The sequence below is a fragment of the Pararge aegeria genome, chromosome 13, assembly GCF_905163445.1.
Source record: "Pararge aegeria chromosome 13, ilParAegt1.1, whole genome shotgun sequence".
In the NCBI taxonomy this organism is placed as follows: domain Eukaryota; kingdom Metazoa; phylum Arthropoda; class Insecta; order Lepidoptera; family Nymphalidae; genus Pararge; species Pararge aegeria.
The window spans coordinates 2063845-2086897 of NC_053192.1; the positions used below are offsets into that span (position 1 = coordinate 2063845).

The following is a 23053-nucleotide window of genomic DNA, read 5'->3' on the forward strand; positions in this document are numbered from 1 at the left end:
GAGAGGCACAGTCTATTACCATTTTATTTTATTAAATTACCATAATTATTTTAAAAAAACTGGTTAAATATCATTTTTTGTCTGAATCTTCGAAACTTTAACATTATTGTCTATTCCCTTCTGTTTTGTTTGGGGTTTGACAGTATTGTATATATTTATGTTTTATTGATATTCATACTATAGGTGTATATTAATTATCAGTACACATATATTATAATGTAAGTTTATTATATGTATATATGCAAATATATATGTTTATATATATGCACCACCTACCTCTCTTCTTGAGCTGTTTTACGCATTTGGTTGCTTGGAAGAGATCGCTATGTAGCGCTGACCGCAAATTGTATACTTTTAGTAAAATTTTTATTTATATATTTTCTATAGGTATGTTTATGTGGTTTACAATAAAAGTGTATTCATTCATTAATTTTTTCCTCGTCATTAGATATAATAGAGTGATAAATTTTGTCTTCTGCCAGGAAATAAGAACAGTAGTTAATTGAATTTCGCTCCTAAAATGAATATGTTCCAATCAATTCTGGAGACGGTACCTAAGACGCGGTCGCAGATGGTCAACGAGCTAGATATACCGGATGTGGCAGTTCAGCCGTACATTTGGAGCGAACCCGACGACTCTATTGACACTGACAGTATCCCGTCTATCACCATTGATGAATTTGATGTGAGGACTGTCAGCTCGGAGTCAAGCCTGGCGCTATCGAGAGCAATGACCGACTCGGAAATTGATTACGAGCGGTATAAATTGGTAAGTTTATAAAGCTAGCTGGTATGCATTAGTTTTAGCTTAAGGTACTTATGTTTTAAGAACAGAAGTAAGGAACAAAGTTAAAATTCTTAAATAAAAACAAATTAAATTAGTGTAGTGCAGAGATTTGTGCACATTAGAATTGGCACCAATGTCTGCCTTTCAATCTGCCACTAAAAGCGATATTCTTCGGTCCCATTCATTATCACTGATATCTGATAAAAGTTACCAAAGTGACAACTACCTTGGATAAGAGATGGACGTTAGCGTCTCAGGTGCTAGAGTGGCGACTCTGCACTGGAAAACGCAGTATTGGTAAACCCCCGGAAGGTGGATAGATGACATAAAACGAGCAGTTGTATATAAGCGGCACAAAAGCGAGTGGAAAACTTCGCAAAAAAATTACGTTCCTCAATGGACAAACTGTGGTTAAGATTATAAATAAATGGCGTAGGACCCTGGAGTGTGGAAGTCCTCACAAAATTAAAAGACCTATGTCCAACAGTGGAAGTTTTTTCAGTGAACTTATGATGATAAAAAATTTGAATTTATTCCTCAGGCCCGTGGTAGGTCAATGCTTTAAGTTTATATTACGAGGGCTTTACACGATATACTTACAAAATACTATAAGATCGGCCTGGGCCCAAGATTGGATTATAGGCTAATGATGGCATGATGACTGTTTTTTTTAATCTACAATAATAGTTATACTTACTTTACATTACTCTGCATTATCGCTTTCGGTTACAGCTCAAGAATAGGAGGTTCAGCGATCCTTGGATCCAGATGAAGATTGCAATCGATGCTTTCCCACCGGGCTATATCGACTCGTTGAACAGGTATCACTAACAAAAACAAGATTCATGTAGGCCTGTCACGTCAGAAGAGTTCATAACTACCGATTTGTTTTCATTATTGTGGGGTTATGATGATGACTAAATTCGTTAGTTAAAAAGTAAAGCTAGGAGAGTTCCAAAAGCACCTTTCCTGCACGGATAACACGTCCATTATTTGGATATTATTTCCAGTCGGGCGCCAATGCTAGTGGAGTGGATAAATGTTACACTTTTTGTCCTTTCCCGTGGAGACAAATGGAGGAGTAGGTACTGGCTCACAACTATTTTCACATTTTGTTAAACCCGGCTGTGTTTAACAAAATTTCGCAGCACCCCTGATAGCCTGATTAAAGTTACTGATATTTGAAGCTAACTTAACAGCAAATTCAATTTATTTCAATCTGGAAACAGGGCCCTAATTTCCAAGGTTGAATGTTTCAAGCTCATTAGGTTATCTAAACTCTGAATCTCTCTCTGTGATAGTGCGTGACAGCAGTAGGGTGCTACAAATATAGATAGATACAGTTGGAGTATAGCAGAGAAATATAAATAAAGTCGACCCAAGCCATTCCATTCTAGTTTCAAAGGAAGCTCCTCGGAAAGCACGGAGGAGTCGAGCAGGGAACGACATCGGTACAACGAGGAATTGAAGCTGAAGATGGAAAGGTTCTTCGAGGAGGAGTGCCGAGTGTTTTCACCCGATGACCCTGGCCTGATTGCGTTAGAAGAAGCTTTGCAGGACACTCAGATAAAGGTTTGCTCTGCCCCCGTAAATAAAAAATTCAAATTACCAGAGTTTGTTTTCAGCTATTTTCAATAACACAGGAGACTTCGGGAGAGTTTTATCTATACCTATGGGTAATAAAAAATAAACACAAAATAATTTATTTTCAAGTCATGCGATTTTTTATTAACTCAAATGTATGGAAGATTGCGTTCTAAGTAAGTAATCGATTTCATCTTTTCAGAGCAGTGACTTGGATAGCAACGTTTCGTGAAGAATTGGAGCAGGCTAATTTTGTAATAAGCTTTCTACATCTAATTTATTTAGTTTTTATCAAATCGTGATGTTATAAAAGTGAAATTTTGTTGTTAACTAGAATGACTCAATCACTCCATCGATACTGGCAAAATTTTGCATTTTGGCAGCTTGTATCCTGGCGACCATCCTATGTCTCCGAAGGATTTAAACAAATAAACTATGCGGGCTACGATTAAAACTTATTATACTAAAACTTTAGGCTTCGCTTCTACCTAACAGTAGGTACTAGGATAACAGAAATTAAAGGTACGTTTATTAGTCCGATCACTAATTTCACGTCAAGTGAAGGCGGGAACTTTTGTTTAATAGCGGCGTTATGTGGAGCTTTCAAAGGATGGTGTCAATAAAACAATGTATATTTGTGTAAAATGTATTTTAATGGGAATGATTTCCAACATCACAACAACAGGTATATGGTTTTTATCGTCGACCATCACAATATTATTTTAAACAACGAATTGCAACTCTAAAAATCAGCAGTCCTATAGGTTGCTTAACTAATACATCCAACCTGCGTCCGAGGTCCGTTGCTCAAAAGACACATGAGCAAGTCTTGCTTACAGACTCTACCCAGACTATAGACCAAGGCAAAAAGTAAGCAAATTAAGTTTTGACCAGGTTACAGAAATCTTGTTTGCTTTTACTCAATTACATTAATTAAATTCCACGATTTTCATGAAAATAATACAAGTACATTTTGTTAGCTTTCCCCGGCCTTCCCTCAAGCAAACAATGTTCTTTGCCTCCTTTAGAAATTTGCACGCCACCTCGGACACAGGTTTGAAGTATGAGTTTGGCTATCGCGTAAGGACAGAGCTTTGACAGCGCAATGTGATAGTTCCATTGGGTCCTGATTAGCTGGCACTATTCCGTTATTGGCCACATTGCACTTTACCATAAATAAAATTAATTAAAAATAATTAATTAAATCAAAAACTAATGCGATTATCGCAATGTAGTAATCAAAAATTTGGTGCTAAGCCTAGGTATATCGATGAACCGCGAAGAATCGCGCTTTGGGTGGTTACTATCGATAGTATCATCGATAGTATCGATAGTACAAAAAAGTATCGAAAGCTAACCAAGTGTCTAGCGTGAAATGTTTAACCTATTCGATCGTGCAGAGAGCTCCATCTAGTTTTGTACCAGATATAAACTGTTTCCCTATATTTCAACTAGATGGCGCTCTTTATATTAAATATTGTAGTTCCTTTCACGCGATCGAATGGCAAGTGTTGGTAGAAATTCTCACACTACACAACCTCTACTTCGATAGTATCAGTAAAGTATCATCGATATTAACTATTGACAGTATAGAACATAGATGTATTTAGTGACAAATTGAAATGACGCTATCGATAGTATTGCCCCATACGGCGCTATTGTTAATTCTGTTATATTTCTTACCATCGATATTGCTTCATTACCAGGAAAATCAGGTAATCAAGCAATATTGATAGTTCAGTAACAGCTGGATAAATTTCTATAAGGCTATAATTGGAATCGTTTTGATTGGCTCGCACTGTTTCACTATTAGTGGAAATACTGTTCCAGCAGAGTATAAAACATAAATTTAACCAATTACAATTATTGCGATGATCGCACCAGTTCATTCAAGAGCGTATGAACGAACAACTCTATTTCAGATTTAGTCCAGCTTCGTAATTTTTTTAAAACAACTGTTTTTTATGTCGCTGAATATAACTATGAATTCTTTACTCTTGGAACTCGTGTTTACTGAACATTCGTCTAATTTAATAGTATGTAATAAATATGCTTTTTAAAAACAATAAAATTAGAACTTATTCATGATACTTACAGCTTTTTCCATAACCAATTTTTGAAATACCTTTAATCAAATAATCAACGAAACTTCCCAAATAGTTCATGAAAAATTCATAATTTATTGAACAAAATGTTTAAAAATTAAGATTATTTTCCACAAAGAACATTCCGAAAAATATACCTATTGATTTATCAATTTAGTTCAGAAATGATTGTTTCGACGACAATTTGTGTGTAACGAACCAGCACTAGTGGCGTATTGTATTGTTAATTCAATGTTGCCATATGAAAACTTCTAATAATCCTACCAAAATAGTAGGATTTTTCTCCGCATTCGATAATCCACAGAAAACGGTTAAGGTGAGAAATTCTTCGTTTATACACTCTTTAATCTGCCTGTATAGTTTTCCAAATGTCGAATAGAATGTCAACTAAGAATTTAAATTAGAAGTCATTGAGTTACAATATCCAGAATGATATTCATTGGAAATGTCAACTAGAAAAAAAATGTATATATATATTATTGAATTAGGGCACGATATAATAATTATATCCACCTGTGATTTTTAGTATTTAAAAAAAAAATTTAACAGACTTTATTCCGACATACAATTCAACTTTGCAATAGTTTAAAAATAGAACATATAAAAAAACACTGCACTGCCGTTGATGCTAATTAGGTTTAACACAACTCTTAAACTTAAATGTCAGGTTAATGTATCCATCTTTGTTCGCTGTTGAATAGGATGACACTATGTTTAGAGGCTGTTAATTTAGTTTAGTTTATGTTACAAAATTAGCATCAATGTAATGTGAGTTTTAATACAATAACTCATTAATACAATAAATATTTACTTTAAAGCTTTAGAATAATACGAACAAAACAAGTCAAACAACAAGTGATAAATTTACAACCAACCAAATATGTATTCATTAAAAAAATCGACTAAATAATAATAACGAATATTAAAATAAATTGCAATGAACTACGAAACATCGTGTACTGATTTCAAAAATGGAACAGTGAACATTATCTATGTTTCTTATTTTAACACGTAAAGCGTTTTGTTTTAAACTACAATGTAGCTGCATACTGACGTCGGTTACGGTATTATTATGTTTAGCTTATTCATAGGAAGATCGGAAGACAAAAGGCAGAAATGTTCTAAGGCCATTGCTTAAAATAGTTAAAAAAAAACCTGTAGGTTCTATACACAAAACTTTTGTATAAAATCATGTTTATTTTATTTATCCAAATTCATCAATTTCTTATTCGTATTCTTTAGATTTTCGTGGCAGTTACCAGTCAGTTGCAATATCTGTCATCTCTATACAACTCTTTTTTTTAACTTACTTTCTGTCTCTTCGTTTTAGGCCTTAATCGTCTTAGAAACTCAAGCCATGATAGCGACTATTATACAACTTTCAAGCTGTTGTCACGATACTAAAAAAATGCAGAGTACAGAGTTTTTTACACAGTTTATTAAACAGCTTTAAACAAAGAAGATACAAACACTGAGTTTCATTTTTTAAACGTAGTATTTGTATCCTCCATTGATACCATACCAAAAATATATTCTGCCTTTGCCTTCAGATTTGAGGTTTTGCACAGATTAAGAAATAACTTGGCATTACTCATTCGTGTTTTGGTCGGGACGTGTCGGGGCATTATGAAAGATGGTCATGTCACCCAAAGAGCTGACGAGTTCTCAACTAGAAACTAATCAAAGGCCCAACGAAAAAATTAATTAATGTAAACATTATTTATTTTAGAGATAAAAGGACAGTTAGTTTCTGCGTATTTTTCTCAAGCACGCAAATTACGAGCCTTTACATAGATTACCTTTCTCTATTCGTTTGCCTGTGTTTAGTCTGTTATAAATACTCTGAGCAAAACATGTATGAGTAAAGTCGAATCATTCCTTAATTACGAATAAGACTCGTTATAGTTCAAATACTTTACACTAATCTTAAAATAACCTATACGATAGAAAAATATTGCCAATCAATAAAATATTTTGGTAACATACGCTTAACTAGAGAACTTAATTAGAGATACAATGGCAAAATAACGTCATAACCATTTCGCTGCCCTATAACATGGACGTGCTCGTAAAAGGCGACCTTAATATTAAAAATTACTTTAATATAAAGTAAACGATTTATGGCGGAAACATTTGAAATGAGAAACGATATGAAAAAATACTTTCCCCGAGACCTCTAATTTTTTTAAAGCATGTAACGTTATAGGTATCTAGGGACTTATATATCGTCGATATCGTTGTATATTGTACATAGATAATAAAACGATATGTTTGTACTAATCAAATGCGAGAATCGAAAAGAAACTATTGAAATTTAACATCGATGTTTTTTTAATATATTCTTTTTACGATCAAGAGCATACCATAAACATAAATGCTCACCTGACGTTCTTTGTAGCACTTCGCATTTCAAAAATATGTTTCCGCCTTTATACTTTATTATTTAATATGCTTTTGGTGAGAAACTAGCTGCTCTTTAGACCAAATACAGCTATCATCGTTAAACATGGCTAGAAAGCATAGATCATTTTACCAAACAAGTAGAAGAAAACGTAAATTTTAAATAACGTTGTATATTAAAACATGACACGGCTAAATAATAATACAAAGAGATACAACGACAATAAAATAACACAAAAATAAACAACCAATTGTACAGATAAATAATTACTATTTATCACATTTTTAATCTTTGTTTGCATGCACTAATGGCAACACAGGGAACATTTAAGACAAGAAAATGAGACAGGACAACGTATAACAGACACGTCACAAGAGCGCAGTTTTTGCGCAGTTTCGGATCGTTAAATAAGTGATACTTAGAAACCTAGGGTGCATTTCGATCAAGCCAAGCCCAGGGTCTATCCAAAGCTCTTTTCTCTCAACATTCAAAAAGAGATTTACTTAGTAAGCCAAAATCCCTGAGAGCTCAAGCTGGAATGGACCAGTCAAACAAACCACGTGATCTTTCTTTTGTCTGATGGGTTTATTTTGAAAGCCTTCGCTTTCCTTCGCTCTTCTTCCCTTCAGTGTAAACGCACCGGATAAAAACGTATTTCAGATGTAAAATTTAGTTTGTGACTGCATAAATTCGTATCGTGACCTAATTAGTGCATTTCATACAGTGGAAATAATAATAAAAGCGAAGCATGCACGTTGTAAAAGCGGTAGCGTTGATAATACACAACAAATATTACGATTTTTTTCTTGTGAGCACCGAGCTTCGCTCAATTGATCGAAAGGTCAGAGTCCTTAGGCTACACAGTCTGAGAATGTGCGACAGAGTGCTTCTAAATTATTGCGAAGCTAAGCTCATTGCATCAACAAAGCATAGTTATAGCACATGTGAAATAAAGCAAATTGCGAGGTTTTACGCAAGGTGCTTCGCTGCGATAGTTTTTTCAGTCGCTCATATCTATTTCACACCTATCGCAATGGTCATCAAAAGTAGAACCGTCCACCCGAGAAAATCATTTCCGAATTACCTCGTTGATTGTTGAAATCCGCGTGAATACAGTTTTGCTAATTTAACAACCAAGTTTTGTACCGGTGTTTGTTTCCCCTTCAATTCATACCAGGTACTTATTATAAGCAATAATCCTCGTAGTTATTTCACAAAACCACTTACACGATATTGTTTCTGGATCTGAGTGCCTGGTATAAGACTTCCAATATACAGCGCCATCTAGTTATAATACTAGGACTAAAAGTCCTTACACTAGATGGCGCCATTTCGATACATATAATCGTAGTTAACTTTTACGCAATCGAATAAGTAAACGTATGTAGAAAAATCTCACACTAGGCACTCAGTTCGTAACATATACTATCATTGTATGTGTTATATGTGACCTTGTCATACTCGAAATAGGGATTTAAATAATTCTGAGCCAGTGTTTTAACAATGTTAAAATAATACTGCTTTATGCGATGGTAGTAAGACCCCAGAACTTATTTAATAATGTCAGATATGCAGTAAGGGGCTATCAACTAATATCAGAAACCATTTTATCCCAGTCTTGATTCTCGCTCGTTTAGTCTAAGTGCCTCCTCTACCGCTATTGGTAGCGTCATGTAAAAAGAGCTCTTATGGTCGAACTACGCAGTTGGTGATTTCAAAACTTTTTAAATATGTAATAATTTAATCGAATGCTATAATAATATATAAAACGTAACGTAACGTTACAAGTAGTAACATATCGTACGCGGTGAGAAATAATGTACAATATATGTGCCCTAATCGGTTTATATGCGACATCATATCGCTTGGCAGTACTTTGCTAACTCTAAACCCGCCAATATATTATGTAATTACCTATCAATTCATTCTTCTATACTCGTGGGTCATAACAAGCAATTATTTCATAAAACGCGTTATACGCAAGAAAAATGGTGGCAGTGCATTTTCTTTTTAAAAGTCCACTGCGCAGGTTGATCGGTACAGCTCTCTTTTTACGTGTCGCGACCTGTATGTTGCCTATCTAATATACAACCTTCCTATCACTATAACCTTACTTAACAATACCTTAGGTCGAGCCAACTTCTCAAACGTGAAACACACACATCATGGAATGACAGTTCTCCTGACTGATAGATTTTATGGAATAGCTTTTAAGAACTCCCGGAAAATACTCGTATTCAATTCCCTTGAATTAGATTGCGATTGAATTATACGTATTATATATGTATATATGCAAATATATATGTTCAATCAATCAATCTATCAAAAATACTTTATTGCACACAAGAAAATATAAAAAAATAATAAAAGAGACAAAAACAACAAAGGTACAATTAAATTTGTGTAACAAAGGCGGCCTTATCACTTATAGTGATTTCTTCCAGGCAACCATTATAAGGAATTGGCCTACCCATTGGCTACCTACCTCTCTTCTTGAGCTGTGTTTAAAGTCTTTGGTTGCCAGGAAGAGATCGCTATGTAGCGATAAGGCCGCCAAATTGTATACTTTTTGCTAATTTGTTATTTATAATTTTTCTATATGTTTATGTGGTACGATAAAAGTGTATTCATTCATTCATTCATCGCGTAAATCATATACCTTAGTACACTTAATGGTACCCTCAGTATGAAATTTTCAATCTCACACCGAATGATACCCAAATATGCAATTTTCACACCTAATATCAAAGAGTGGTTTTCTAGTTTCGAGTATAGCAGGAACGTCAGCGTAAAAACATCAACATCATCATCATCATTCCAACCAATCGATGTCCACTGCTGGACATAGGTCTTTTGTAGGGAGTTCCACAATATACGGTCCCAGGCCACTAGCCTCCAGCGGCTCCGAGCGACTCGTCTTATGTCATCTGTCCACCTCGTTGGGGGGCCGACCTACGCTGCATTAACCGGTGCGGGGTCGCCATTCCAGCACCTTAAGACCCCAACGCCCATCGGTTCTTCGCTTTTAACGGATTCAATAAAACATATGACGAACGAACACTAGTACGGTGCGACTAACGAGAACATTCGGTAAATTAAACTTGAACGCTTGTGTTTCGATTCTGAAAGTCGACTCTAAACTTTCAAGCGTACTAATCTTACTAAAGTAAAGTTAGGCAGTATATCAAGCATAGATGTAAATATACTGCAGAACCTGTTCTATGTCGGTAAATTAATACGCATGTATGACGAGTATTTTTCTGGGAGCCTCGTATGTTCTAATAGTGTGGCTGCATAAACCTACCAAAAGCACAGATTAAATAATACTACACAGAAATACCAAAATGAAATTAGGAGCTGATCGCATACCTTTCAGCACTTGACACGTTTCACAAAGCTATCGCTAGTAGCTCTGGCTGCAGATGTACGTATGAAGACGGTATCGCATTTCGTTCTAGAACAATCTAAACTCTTATACGTTAGGACTTCATCAGTCCAGTAGTGTAAGCACTTCACATTAATTATGCGACAAATATGATCTGAAAGCAGCGGAGTGCAGCGTCGCAAAGTGACGAAAATAATTAATCAAAGTAAATTTGTATAGTGTTAAAATGCTGCCTCCGGTCATTAACCTTATTTTATTAAACTTCATTACTTTTTTTTCTTACTCGCTTTTAGATCAGATACTCTTTGAGATGTAATAGAAATAAAGAATAGCCTACATAGAGTTATTTTTAGTGAACACCCGTCTCGAAAAAGCCATTCGTAGCGTTCAATGCGGTAGATATGCGATCAGCCTAAAAAGCAGTGCACACACACATAAGTCATTACTCATTACACACAGACAAACAGGACACTTATGACTTAATTGACACGATAGCACGATATATAACATTCGCAAGACGGACAGATTACAGATAATTGCAGAGTCTTAAGTCTACACTCTACTCGATAACTCGATTCGATCCTTCGAGAGCAAGCACAACACGATTTAGGAATATTAAGAGTTACATTTGTGGTTGATGCCCGGACTGGACTCATGATTTTAGAAGAAAGATTTAAATTATTTCTTTGTTTATCCCGAAAAGAAGTGACAAAGTGGACACAAGTTAAGATTAGTACGAGGAAATATAATATTTCTTTACGAGAGCTCTACCAGTGACAGTGGGAGATGTTCAAATGTCAGTGATTATGTTAACACCACAATAATTCATAAATTAAGGGCATAAGCCACCGTCATATCTCCTCACAAAGACGTTCATGATGATTATTTTTAATTCTATCCAATTTTGCAATTGGGGTAATATGTTCTTTTAATATTACAAGAGGACAGAATGGACATATATACAGTCTATTTCCCAGAAGTGCCGAAACTTCTACTGAACTATAAAACACAAATATACTTTTCCTGCCCTTAAATAAAGCATGTAGATTATTTTAAGTCATGTTAATAACTTTCCCAATGAGATTTCATTTCTTTACTACTTATTTGATTTAACAAATTTGGACCGTAATTTGATAACGATGTATTTCGAATGTCGGAAATTTCTAAGAGAGCGCTAAGAGGGCGCGTGTGGAACCCTCGTAGCTTTAGTTTTAAGTCTACGAATGTAGTTATCGCCATCACTACTCACTTCTATGTACACATTTTGTATATAATCAACGCTTCAAAAGTGTTACTATGTGCCTATTTGATTAAAGAAATATTTGACTTTGACTTCGACACTTGTGAGGTGTGAGACTCCCGTACTAAGGGTATCGCATCTTAAAGTAGTTGTTTTGTAAAAGTAATAAATCGGTTCAGTTCGAACATCAGCCACAAAACAGTTAAAGATAGATCAGAAAGGTAGTGAATCACACAGAAAGGCAATGAGCAATAGATATGAAAAGGAAGAGTATAGGAGAAACTTTTGCACCAATAAAATTATTTTAAGTTTTCTAATGTAAAAGAGCAGTTAAGGCCCATTATATTGTTAACGACTTTTAATAGTATGTATATATGTACTTACTCATTTATTGTATGTTAAAAGTATTTAATTATGTAAGTGTTGTTATTATATATATTAGTTTATTTTTATATTTATTTATTTATTATATTATTTACTTTTTATCTATTTGTGCACACTAGTTTATGTATTAGCATGTAGTTATTTGCATGTATGTATTTTAATATTTGTACCACCAGCAGTCTATTCTCCTCTTTTTTTTCCTAATTCTAAGGTTGCCTGGCAGAGATCGCTATTAAGCGATAAGGCCGCCTTTTGTATTACTACTTCTTTCGATGTTTCTGTTTTTGTTATATTTTAAATGTTGTGGTATACAAATAAAGAGTTTAAATAAAAAATAAATAAATAATGCGTAAGGCGAAAAGAAAACCGCAATTTAAAGGGTTTGTGATACATTTTGAGAAATCTGCCTAGAGATTATTGGTAATTTTTTTATCCTGAAAACTGGCAACACTGCTTTTGTATTGTCAATTACATACTTTCTAGCAATTTTTCGATTGATTTTATTAATATCTAATACTTTAAATAAATATTTAACAAAATTATAACTCCTCCAACAAACAAAACTACTCCTAAAACTCTTAGTGACGTTTGCCATAAGTCATTCAGCTGAAAAGTGAATTTTATCTTCTACCTACTCGGCGTATTTCGTTACAAGAGGCGTTTAATTTTTTTGACTCATTAATTAAGGCTCATTAATGTAGGAGGATTATCAGAATGAGTATTATTTTGCGTCTATAAAAACCAATAATAAATATAAGACCTTTTTCAAAAAAATTCAAGATACAAGGTGACTATTCAGAGCTACTCTGTTCAAAGTTAAGGTTGTCAGAATTCAAATTCAAATTCAGAAACGTATTTTTTTACTCTGTTGCTTAATACTATAATGGTATATTGAATCTTGAGCAGAACTTTTCTTATGCAACTCCGACTCTCTCTTGGCCGGGTTTTTTCACAGCGTATTCATTGGTTATGCGCGTGACGTGTACCTCTAAAATACTAAAGACATAGGTTGTTTCATTTTATGCTTTTGGTTGCCTCGAAAAAATCCCTATTCCCGATTTCTTTCTTGTGCCCGATTCGGCGAAATAGTACCCTCTGTCTTGCTCTATTGTGTTCATATTTATGTAAGTAATTTTGTTTCTTTGGTGTACAATAAAAGTGTATTCATTCATCAATATTTTAATGGTGCAAAAGTTTTTCTCAATAGTGGAAGGCCAAGAATACACATATTTATAAAATTTAAAACTCTAAGGCGTACCTGATATGCATACACGGCGTGTACAAAAATAAACCGCTCTTTAACTCTATAACAACATTATAATCCATCTGTTTTATTTAAAAATATATACTATTCCATATTATGTTTTTTTTTACTTTATTGATTTGTCTTTCAGTGGAACAAACAACACTGGATTCCTATTAATTTAAGTCTAACAGGATAAGCAAGTTCAGAGATACGCGATCTAGCTATGATATTATGGAAGTGGCTTTTTTAATTTAACTTAATGAAGTCACTTCCATACTATGTATGTATGTAAATTTGTATAAATTGCCGGAATTCCTGGCATTTCGTTTTTCAACATTTACAGAAAATTTGGTATGTTATGACTCATCTTAGCTTACCTTTTTGATCGTTAAATTAACAACAATCCAGTCTCCACTGAATTACACATCAATACAGTCTGTCTTTATACTAAGTACGTTTACAATTTTAGCATCATTGCCTTCGAGTGTCATATCATTCTTCATCTAATTGCGACATAATTCTATTCACTACCTACCAATATTGTCATCTGATAACAGTGCGATAGCTTCAGGCAAAGCGTATGCTGACACGCATGCACAAAACTTATCACAGGCCGGCACAGGTTGGTATGATTAACAAGTATTTAATGTATTAACAAGTAAGGCTGAGAAGAGACTGCTGAAATTGGCCCTGAATTTAGAAGAAGAAGTACTGAGCTGCATAATAGTAAGTAATATTACTTAACAGTCTAATCAGTCTTCTTTTCGTCAAACTATTAGCAAAAAGTTAATCTAACAAGCGCGGTGGTAGGTTGAAATTTGCTTGCAGCCGCTTTGTTTACCTTGACTACTATAGTGCGAGCATTAAATGCAACCTTAATACCTTACCCAACGTCTCATAAGACGCGAGTGAACATTTAAGGACCGCGCTAGACGCTCCTGGCACCATTTAACAAAGCGCATTGACAAAAAAAATATTTTACGGTCAAATCGAAAACTAACAACTGAAATGGTTTTTTTATTCCACTACAAGTTTGCCCTTGACTGCAATCTCACCTGGTGGTAAGTGATGATGTAGTATAAGAAGCGGGCTATCCTGTTGGTGAGTATGGTAGTCAATAATAGGTTTCCACGTAACATCGCACCGGAACACTAAATCGCGTCTAAGTTGGTAGGGTGGTAACTAGCCACGGCCAAGACCATCCACCAGACCAGACCAGAGAAAATTCAGAAATTATAAATTCCCAAATCACCCTGCCGGGAATCGAACCCGGTACCTCCTACTTAAATTCGCAGCGCTCACCGTTGCGCCAGGGAGCTTGTCATATGGTAATACTATTAAGAAGTAGTAGTAACAAAAAACTCCTGAGCTGCACTGTAACCAGTCGAATGCGTGTCAGATTACGATTATGGACTTCCTACACCTACCGATACTAAGATTACAATAGTATAGAGTCTGAAGGTGTAGGGAGCCCTTTAGCCTTATTTCAATAAAAGCCGTGCTTAGGCTAAATCTACACTGGGCGGCTAACGCGCGGCTATTTCACCCAGTGTGTGTAGCTTACACTAATAAAACTCTATCTACTTATATAATCCTATTAATGACACGATATTTGGGAAACAGTCTCCATAAGATCTATATTAATAATAATTCTAAAGCATACTTCCTATTGCTATACAAAAAAATACAGCGCCGCAAGCTTAACTTCGGCGACGCGGGCACATTTGGAACTAATCTAAAACGAAAGATTATAAAATTGCGGGAAAATAAATACTGGTATCATTATGCAATAGACAACATTGCTTTTTAATCTGTCAAAGTTAAGCTTAGGGAGCTGTAAGCATGAACTTAGTCGTACGTATATTTGGAAGAAAAATAATCACAGTATAAAATCACAATTTCAAAACGAAAATAAGTGTTTGCCATCATAATAACATCCTTAATTTTATTCGGAGATCCTTTTACAAAAATATTATACATAATATTATACACATACACATGTTGCAAAAATAAATAATTAAAATTACGTTTTATTATAGCTAGCAACGTTAACAATTTTACTTTGAACGGTAAGCAATATTATTCAAAATTACATTAAGTAGTTGTGTTGCCATTTTTGAAAAAAAATAAAGCCTGTTTCAGCCTTATACGCCGTCGCGATGTAAATTTTATATCAAAAGTATACGCAAGCGATAGTTCTTACAAAACCGTGTATGTGAAATCCACCAAGAAACTGCTAAATTGGTAATTTGGTACTTTTTCTCAACAATGGCAACACCATCACTTTTTAACTTGGAACGCTTAATACTAAAGTGTTCTCTCTCAGTATTTAGAGCTATTTATATAGGCATAGCAAATTACTTTCTTCCAACATTTACAGAACATTTTGGGAGAATAATTTGCCAGCACGAATCGGCCAATTGGCACGCGCAATAGCTAAACGCTAAAAACTATAGAATATTCTATCGCACCGATTCAGTAATACAAAATAATCTTCTGATGCGTTTTGATATGTCCACCCTTTACCCTTTAGCCCTAGGCCAAAATTTTGTTTCATTCAACGGACATGCGATAAATCGACCAAAATATGATAATTTCTCTAGTTTTCAATGTGATTGAGTAAATTTTATACTGGCATTTACTACCATTTAGTAGGTTCTATAGGAAAATATCCCTTCAAAATAGTCGAATTTTAAGCTTCTAAAATCTATTCGGTGATACGTATATTAGTTCTGTTTGAGCATTTTCATATTTTGTCAAATATACTGCAGACGGCTAACTAGAACGAAACTGTCAGCAATTAGCTAGTTTTGATATCGAAAATGTGGAAAGAGATATCCAGATCCACGTATTTATTTCAGAAATTGCTAGTCAAAATATAAAGAGCGTGAATTGCTTTAATTAACTTCCTATAAGCTACCGGTGGCTTGCACTTCATACATGCACAAAAGCACTGCCTACCCAAATTATTTTATATAACACCCTGACAGAAGACACTATGCAGGCCACTGCTGAAGCTACCCAAAACTATAAATGATCTCAAAACTTTCAAAGCAGTTCAATTCGAATATTTTCCACTAAATAAAATTATGTCCAAAAACTGAAATAAACCATTGAATAAAAGTTTCGTCTTAGTCAACGGACTGCAGTACGTTTAAAACAATTTTACGAGTCCTGAACGCCTCATTTTCTTAGATGATTACCCCAATTTCCTAGCCTCATGATAAAAATCCTGAATCGGTAAGATAGAATATTCTAAGGTTAAGTATAGACGAGAATCAAACACGCCTAGGCTTTCCCGGCCCCGGACACTCCGTTGACTTGATGATTGACGCTGCGTACGTTTCCCGGGACCGTCCGGGATCCGACTCCATAAACCCAGGGTTCAAAATTATATTAGGCACTAATTCAATGACATCTTGATCTTCAGCGTAATCTACGTTACGCGGAACGTAAACGTAAACATGACAAAACGAGGTAGAACAAGACAAATGGGGGTAAAATTGTTCAATACGGGGGTAAAAGTGGCCAATAATTAGTAGGGTTAATACATACCGTTACCGTGTGTAATTGTGTTTTGTTTGTTAGTGTGCAGCCCCGCAGTCCAAGCGTGCGTTCCAAGCGAGTGCGATAGAAAGGGAAAGAAGAAAAAATTCGAATGAATAAAAATGAATAAGTAGCATAAACATCACTTTCTGGATGATATGCACATGCGAATAAATTAAAAAAAAATAATGAAAATCACTCGTTACTTCGTGTCATTTTAAAAAAGGGCACGTGCACGAATTACTTACTGTTTTTGTTTTAATGTAAGTTTGGAACTGCATGCTGTTGTTTGAGTGAGTCTCATTAATCTTTTAAATGGGCGCATTTATAATTCTAATTTATTCATGATGTGTTATATCACTTTGATAAAAAATATTACTTCTACAAGCCACTTGTACTGTATTGAGTCTGTGGCGGTTTATTTAAATGGCATAATATCATGAATTTCATGCAGGGAGAAATATTTAAAAAAAAATTAGTATCTACTCTAAAGTATTATGCTGGTAGATTAAAAAGTATGAAATTCATATTATTATTCCGACTACGCCAAGCATTTTAAGAAAATTAAATTAATTAAAACGCTAAGGCAAAAATGTTTTTCTTATATTTAAAGCCGACTACACTGTTCCAAATTGCGGGCCATTATCGTTTAGAAGTAATCTCGGCAATCCGATTTCGTACTAAGTTATAATCTTTGTAATACAGATACCGTTGTACGTTATTCTGTCTCATTATGTGTAGCTTAAGAGTCTAGGATAAAATTCGATATCGAAGCGAATAAAAAACTTTATTTTAACATGGTACTTCGCTTATTTGAAATTTATCTTATATAAAATTTAGTTTTATAATAATATTGGGGTAATATAAGATCTTTGGTTGTATGTAGATATTAAATTCACTATTTGTATTTAATAGTGCTAAAGTAGAAAAAGCTTAGTGTAGTGATTAAAAATGGTCCAGAAATACAAAGTGGTCCTAAGATCATAAGAATATATATATTCTAAGGCATTATCTTTAATCGCGTGCAAAACGCTAATTTTAGGTTTTGGGCTATAATACAATTTTAATAATCAAATAAATGTACATTTATGTTTAATAACCAAGGAGAATATAAAATAAATTACAACAATTGATGTAAATTTGGTTCAAAACAAATATATATATAAATATGGCAAGATTTTTATCGCATACTTATCTAAGTAAAATAAAGCTTGTTGAATCCAAACTATTGCATTGAATGCAAAAATGTACTTATTATAAAACTTTATTAACTAAAGGAAAACTTTAGGTCCATTAAAGTGATTAAATAAGCGAGTTATTGTAAAATCTTATTTTACGTGACCACGTATATTGAAACGCTTCTTAAAATTTAAACACATCTTATGTCCAAAATGATGCTAAAGTTTTAATATGGCGTTTCAATATTCGGCAGCTAACCTATAAAGATACTATCACCGTTTAAAGCGCTAATCTTTATAAGACTCTAAAACTACAAACTAATGGAATATACCCTATGTGGTAACTAAAGACCTTAATTTATTTAAATAGAACGTGAAATCTTAACACTGTAATTGACTTTTATTATTTGATTTTGGTCCGTAGAAATAGTTTATTGAAAAAAGCCTAAGAATGTGAACGGTCTTTATACATATCCATTACGGGCCCACAACAGGGCACGGGTCTCCTCCCATAACGAGAAGGTTTATGCCGTAGTCCACCACGCTTGCCCAATGCGGATTGGTCGGCTTCACACGCCTTCACATTACGAGAACCCTCAGGCATGCAGGTTTCTTTCACCGTTGAAGCAAGTGAAAAAATAATGAATAGAAACAGTATTACAACGTCAACCATTCGAATACCTGGGTATGGATATCTGAGTGTCTAACACATCCCGTAAAGTTTACTCTCGAATGATGAGGATTGTTTACAGATGACGTCCCATCCGCCATTTTTAAAACAGAGCTACCAACGTGATATTCAATTCTATTATCACACTGGTCCGGCTGTATACAGCTGACAGCTTTCATTAATTTCATTATCTTCAGCCTATTACTTTCCCACTGCTGGGCACTTTAAATTTGTTTTTAATTGCTAAAAACACACATAAGTTATAAAAGTTAGAGGTGCGTGCTGGGATTCGAACTCAGTCCCTCGCAAGTGAAGGCGAAGTCCTAACCACTAGGTAGAATTATTTTAGGAGAACTTGAGAACATCACATAATTGATTTTGCACTAATTTTTTAACTCCCGTTAGGAAAAAAATCTTTTTCGATTTATGTTAGCCTAGTAACAGAGTCATAATTTTACTAAAGCTATATAGGTGTATTACATTTACTAGTGGTAGATCTAGCACAAGTTAAAATAATAAAAAAAAAATTTAGAAGTAAAATTCCCCTAAAATTCTGTGCCTGGATATTAATAATAAATTGGGACCATTTATTTCACATTTTTAGACATTTTATTTAAAAAAAAAATTAATTTAATTAGATATTTCATTATTATTTTATTTTTGCTTTTTTGGTATTATGGTAATTATGATAATTACCATTTCCCACTATATTTTTTGTTTATTTAATGCGTAGCACCTTCAGTTGTAAAATCGAAAGCAAATCTACTTTTTTTTTTACTTTCCTTTACTTTGTTATAAAATCTACACTTTCTCATTTGAAAGAAAACTAAAACTTGATTAATAAGTGTATAGCTAATATCGATACGCAAATCTAGCTTTTATCTAATGAATTTGGAACAAGTTTTAATTTTATCAATCTATTTTTTTTTTTGTAATTTTATTAATCTAAAATTGGCACTTAATTTATTAATTTGAACGCAAGTTAGAAATAGAAATATCATAATTAATGTTGTGCGTATTTTTTTTAAAAATGGCTAAATTATGCGTATTTTATAAATGCAGTAGAAATACTAACAGTTTATAGATTAATAATTTTAATAATAATATTTTTTTATTTAATATGCAACCTCTACTTACAATTCTAATTATTGCTGCTTTTATTATTGCTTAGCCCTTAATACCTGCTTTAAAAATAACCTAAGATTTTGAATCTAACCTAAGAATTGAGTTTTATTCAATGAATTCAAAGAATTGTCCTAAAATCACAGAGAAGAATCATTATAGTGATCTAGGAAGACGTATTTCATGATTTAAATTTTATAATAAATAATAAAAAGGAATGTCAATTTGCATGGATAAAATCATCATTAATAAACACACGTCATGTTTGACAGTCGCTTTTCAATAGAGCTTTGTCTTTTTTTATTATGTTTATTTGTACTACTCTGTCTCTATTAATGTATTAATGTATTATAAACGATAGAAGGATAACAGTTCGGACGGAACGGAAACTAAAAGTGATTCGTAAAGAACGATTTTGTTATTCCGTGAACCCGTAGCATACCTATATTTATTCTAATTTTTTTTTAAATTGTGCCCACAGCCTATAGCGAGTTTGTATTTTAAATCCAAGTTTTTAGACGAAGAAAATGATATATACTAAGTTATTAGGAGTTATATCACTTATAACATTGTCTTTATATTTCACGACCTTACATTAATAATTGGTCTTCATTAAAATACTGATTCGAGTACGCCAACTTAGGCGTAGTTTATAACCGCATTTTAGTCGTATCTATGCGGTATTTAGTTAACGAACAATACTTTTACGATTCGCTTCCATGGGGATTCTTATGGCTAAGGAAGTCCCAGCATCACATTATCTCCATGGATAATAGCCCATAGAAACTTGTCAATTCATGTGTGCACCCCCGTCAGCGGAACAGGAGGTATACTCTATTTTTATAACTTGTAATTTTATGTAAGCAAAATTTTATTATCAAATATGTTTTAGAAGTTGAACTACGTTGCCTTAAATTAATCAAAACAGATAAAATAAAAAGTGATTTTATTTATGCGCGCTACACTAAAAATTAATGAAAAGATTGTTTACATAAGACAAGTAAAAAAAATTGAGTATACAAATAGTAATTTGAGAATCGGTATTTGATTATCAGCCTCTTACTATTGTTGCATATCTAGTGATTAGTATTACAATGTTTTCTCTCTATCTGTCATTACAATTTGGAATGAGACAAAACTTTGCGTAACTATGCAACCGCTTTATAACGTTTATGAGTTAGGGGGTTATGCCCGTTTTCACTAAACCTACCTAGCTGATGTCTAGTAGAAAAGAAGTATTACCAGCTCTTAGATGGTGATTAGCGACGTTAGGCGCCATCTATAGTTACGAAACCTATTCGCCGCTGCGTAATGTTTAAGGAACTCATAAACTGACATTTGACGGATGCGAAAAAAATATAAATTGAAAACTCGATATATATGCAAATACAAGATGGCCTGTTAAACGTCAGAACAATATTAATCGACAAACACAAAATAAGACCACTTGTGGCAAAAAGTCATAGACAATCACAGCATACGAGTTGCCTAATAAAAAAATATTGGTAAAAGGCAAATGTATGCTTGTTTCTCTATATAACGTATTCAGGCGTCCTGTCAGCGAGTCCCACACACTTAGGAAGAAACAAGGAAGCGACAAACAATGAAACCGAATGGAAGAACAAAGATAATAAAAAATCTTTCGTTTCCGGGAGTGATGCATAAAAGCATAACCCGGCGTTAAAAAAAACGTACGTGTACTTATGTACTGTGGTGTACACGCGTTACAAGTTATACTTCTTTGGCGTAACAAGGTTAAAAATCTTATCAAAAATTTTACCTTTCGCCTTGTTCTACGTTTGTAGAAAAAACGACACACTAACGGTATTTAATACATTTAAATTTTTATTATTCAAGACGGACGACCAAGTTTCACTCAGCATTTAAATCTGAGATTTTTGTACAATTGAATAAAATAAATCACCGGAATAAGCCAGCAGACTTTGACAATTGAAAGTGTACTATGTAACCTTTTTTTGAAAAACTAATATGTTGTCTGTAGCTAACTTCAGGGTGTCGGTTTTTTGTGACAAAATTTACTCTCATAATTTCTCCCTAACGCGCCAAAAGAAGTACAACTTCAAAAAAATGCCTGTTACTTTTTCAGTTATGTCCGCCGATAGTGAAAACGGGCATTAATGTCTATGCACGGGTGAGCGTGCCCGTGCCCACGGGGCGTCGTCCGCGCCCGCCTCAGTTGAACAGGAAGTAGAGGCGCGGCAGCGGGGCGCGCGGGGCGGGCTAGGGGCTGGGCTCACCTGCGCGGCGCCACTCGCGGCACAGCACGGCGCACGTGCCCGCCGCAAGCACGGCCAGTGTGCCCATCACCACGCACACGGCCGCCACCCACGTGCGCGTGTCGAACGACTCCGCGCCCGCCAGAAAGTGCTTGATCAGCTCTGCGGACAGCATAGCATTTTTTTACTCAACCTCCTCCTCTCTCCGCTTCGTGGACCTATTTTTGGCAGCTGGACACAGGCAGGGAGCCAAAATTTATATCCCGTGACAAGGGATATAATTCACGTGTCCACATGCTAAAGCACGGGAACGTGGGATACGAGAAGTTTACCCCCGTTTATTATTTCACGATTATCATCATCGTCATCATGAAATCAACCGATTGACGTCCACTGCTGGACATAGGTCTTTTGTAGTTCGTTCCAAACTCCACGATTCTGGGCCGCTTGTATCCAGCGACGCGGCGGTTTAATGTTTACACATATATTATTTGGATAGTATTTCCTCTTGTGCGCCAGTGCTCTGAGAGTTTATAAAGCTGTGGGAGAAGATAGTTTTTTATCCTTTCCCCGGTGAGATGAATATCTTTATTAGAAGACAATTATAGCATAATTTATAGCAGGGCTCGGAAACTGGAAAAAAATTTCAAACCGGTTTCGGTCATTAAACCTGGTATTGGAATAATTACGGTTAGGGTTTCGGTTTCGTTTTTTTAACCGGTTAAACCGAGAAATCGGTTCTTATTTAATTTCACTCAATTGATTAGGATTAACCGGTTTAACAAACTTAAATTTCAGTTATTTTTGTGATTTGCTGCACGCTCTGCTACGACAGTGCTCATTTAATGTACGCATCAAAAGTGCCACCTATGGGAATAAAGATATTTTTGACTTTGACTTTGCATACCTTATGGTAAGCGGAAAACTATAACCAACTAGAGCAGCAACACTTCGCATTGCTTGCTTGCAAGACACAAGTCCATCAACCTGAGACGTACGTGCTAATAAACATGTGTCTGTAATAACACCGGCAGTTACACCCTTCAGACCGGAACTCAGACCGGAACACAGCAACGCTAAGCAGGTGGCAAAAATGAGCATGGCATCCCCGGACGAGCTCTGTCACAAAATGCTCTACTACTCTGTGAGCACCCAGGGTCCAGGGTCT

The 23053-nt window shown here is 34.7% G+C and overlaps 2 protein-coding genes across 2 annotated transcripts in view; one reads left to right on the forward strand and one right to left on the reverse strand.

Annotated features, from left to right (window-relative positions):
* Positions 1 to 494: 494 nt before the first annotated feature.
* On the forward strand, positions 495 to 2626 carry LOC120628997. Its single transcript, XM_039897708.1, has 4 exons — positions 495 to 769; positions 1520 to 1608; positions 2185 to 2359; positions 2574 to 2626. Exons 1-4 carry the CDS (start codon positions 521 to 523, stop codon positions 2601 to 2603), a joined length of 543 nt encoding a protein of 180 aa, XP_039753642.1. The 5' UTR covers positions 495 to 520; the 3' UTR covers positions 2604 to 2626.
* A 13421-nt stretch (positions 2627 to 16047) lies between these two features.
* The window catches only part of LOC120628983, a 67416-nt gene continuing 60410 nt past the window's right edge, over positions 16048 to 23053 (reverse strand). Inside the window, exons 6-7 of the mRNA XM_039897692.1 lie at positions 21907 to 22047; positions 16048 to 16568 (exon numbers count right to left, since the gene is read on the reverse strand). Of these exons, the coding sequence (XP_039753626.1) occupies positions 16411 to 16568; positions 21907 to 22047 (299 nt within the window). The 3' untranslated portion in view covers positions 16048 to 16410. The remainder of the gene's footprint in view (positions 16569 to 21906; positions 22048 to 23053) is intronic.

Bases quoted from the DNA above. Each gene is read 5' to 3' on its own strand.
- LOC120628997 (XM_039897708.1), top strand. From the start codon at position 521: ATGAATATGTTCCAATCAATTCTGGAGACGGTACCTAAGACGCGGTCG. The intron at 770-1,519 runs GTAAGTTTATAA...TTTCGGTTACAG, and splicing joins ATTACGAGCGGTATAAATTG to CTCAAGAATAGGAGGTTCAG. The intron at 2,360-2,573 runs GTTTGCTCTGCC...TCATCTTTTCAG, and splicing joins TGCAGGACACTCAGATAAAG to AGCAGTGACTTGGATAGCAA.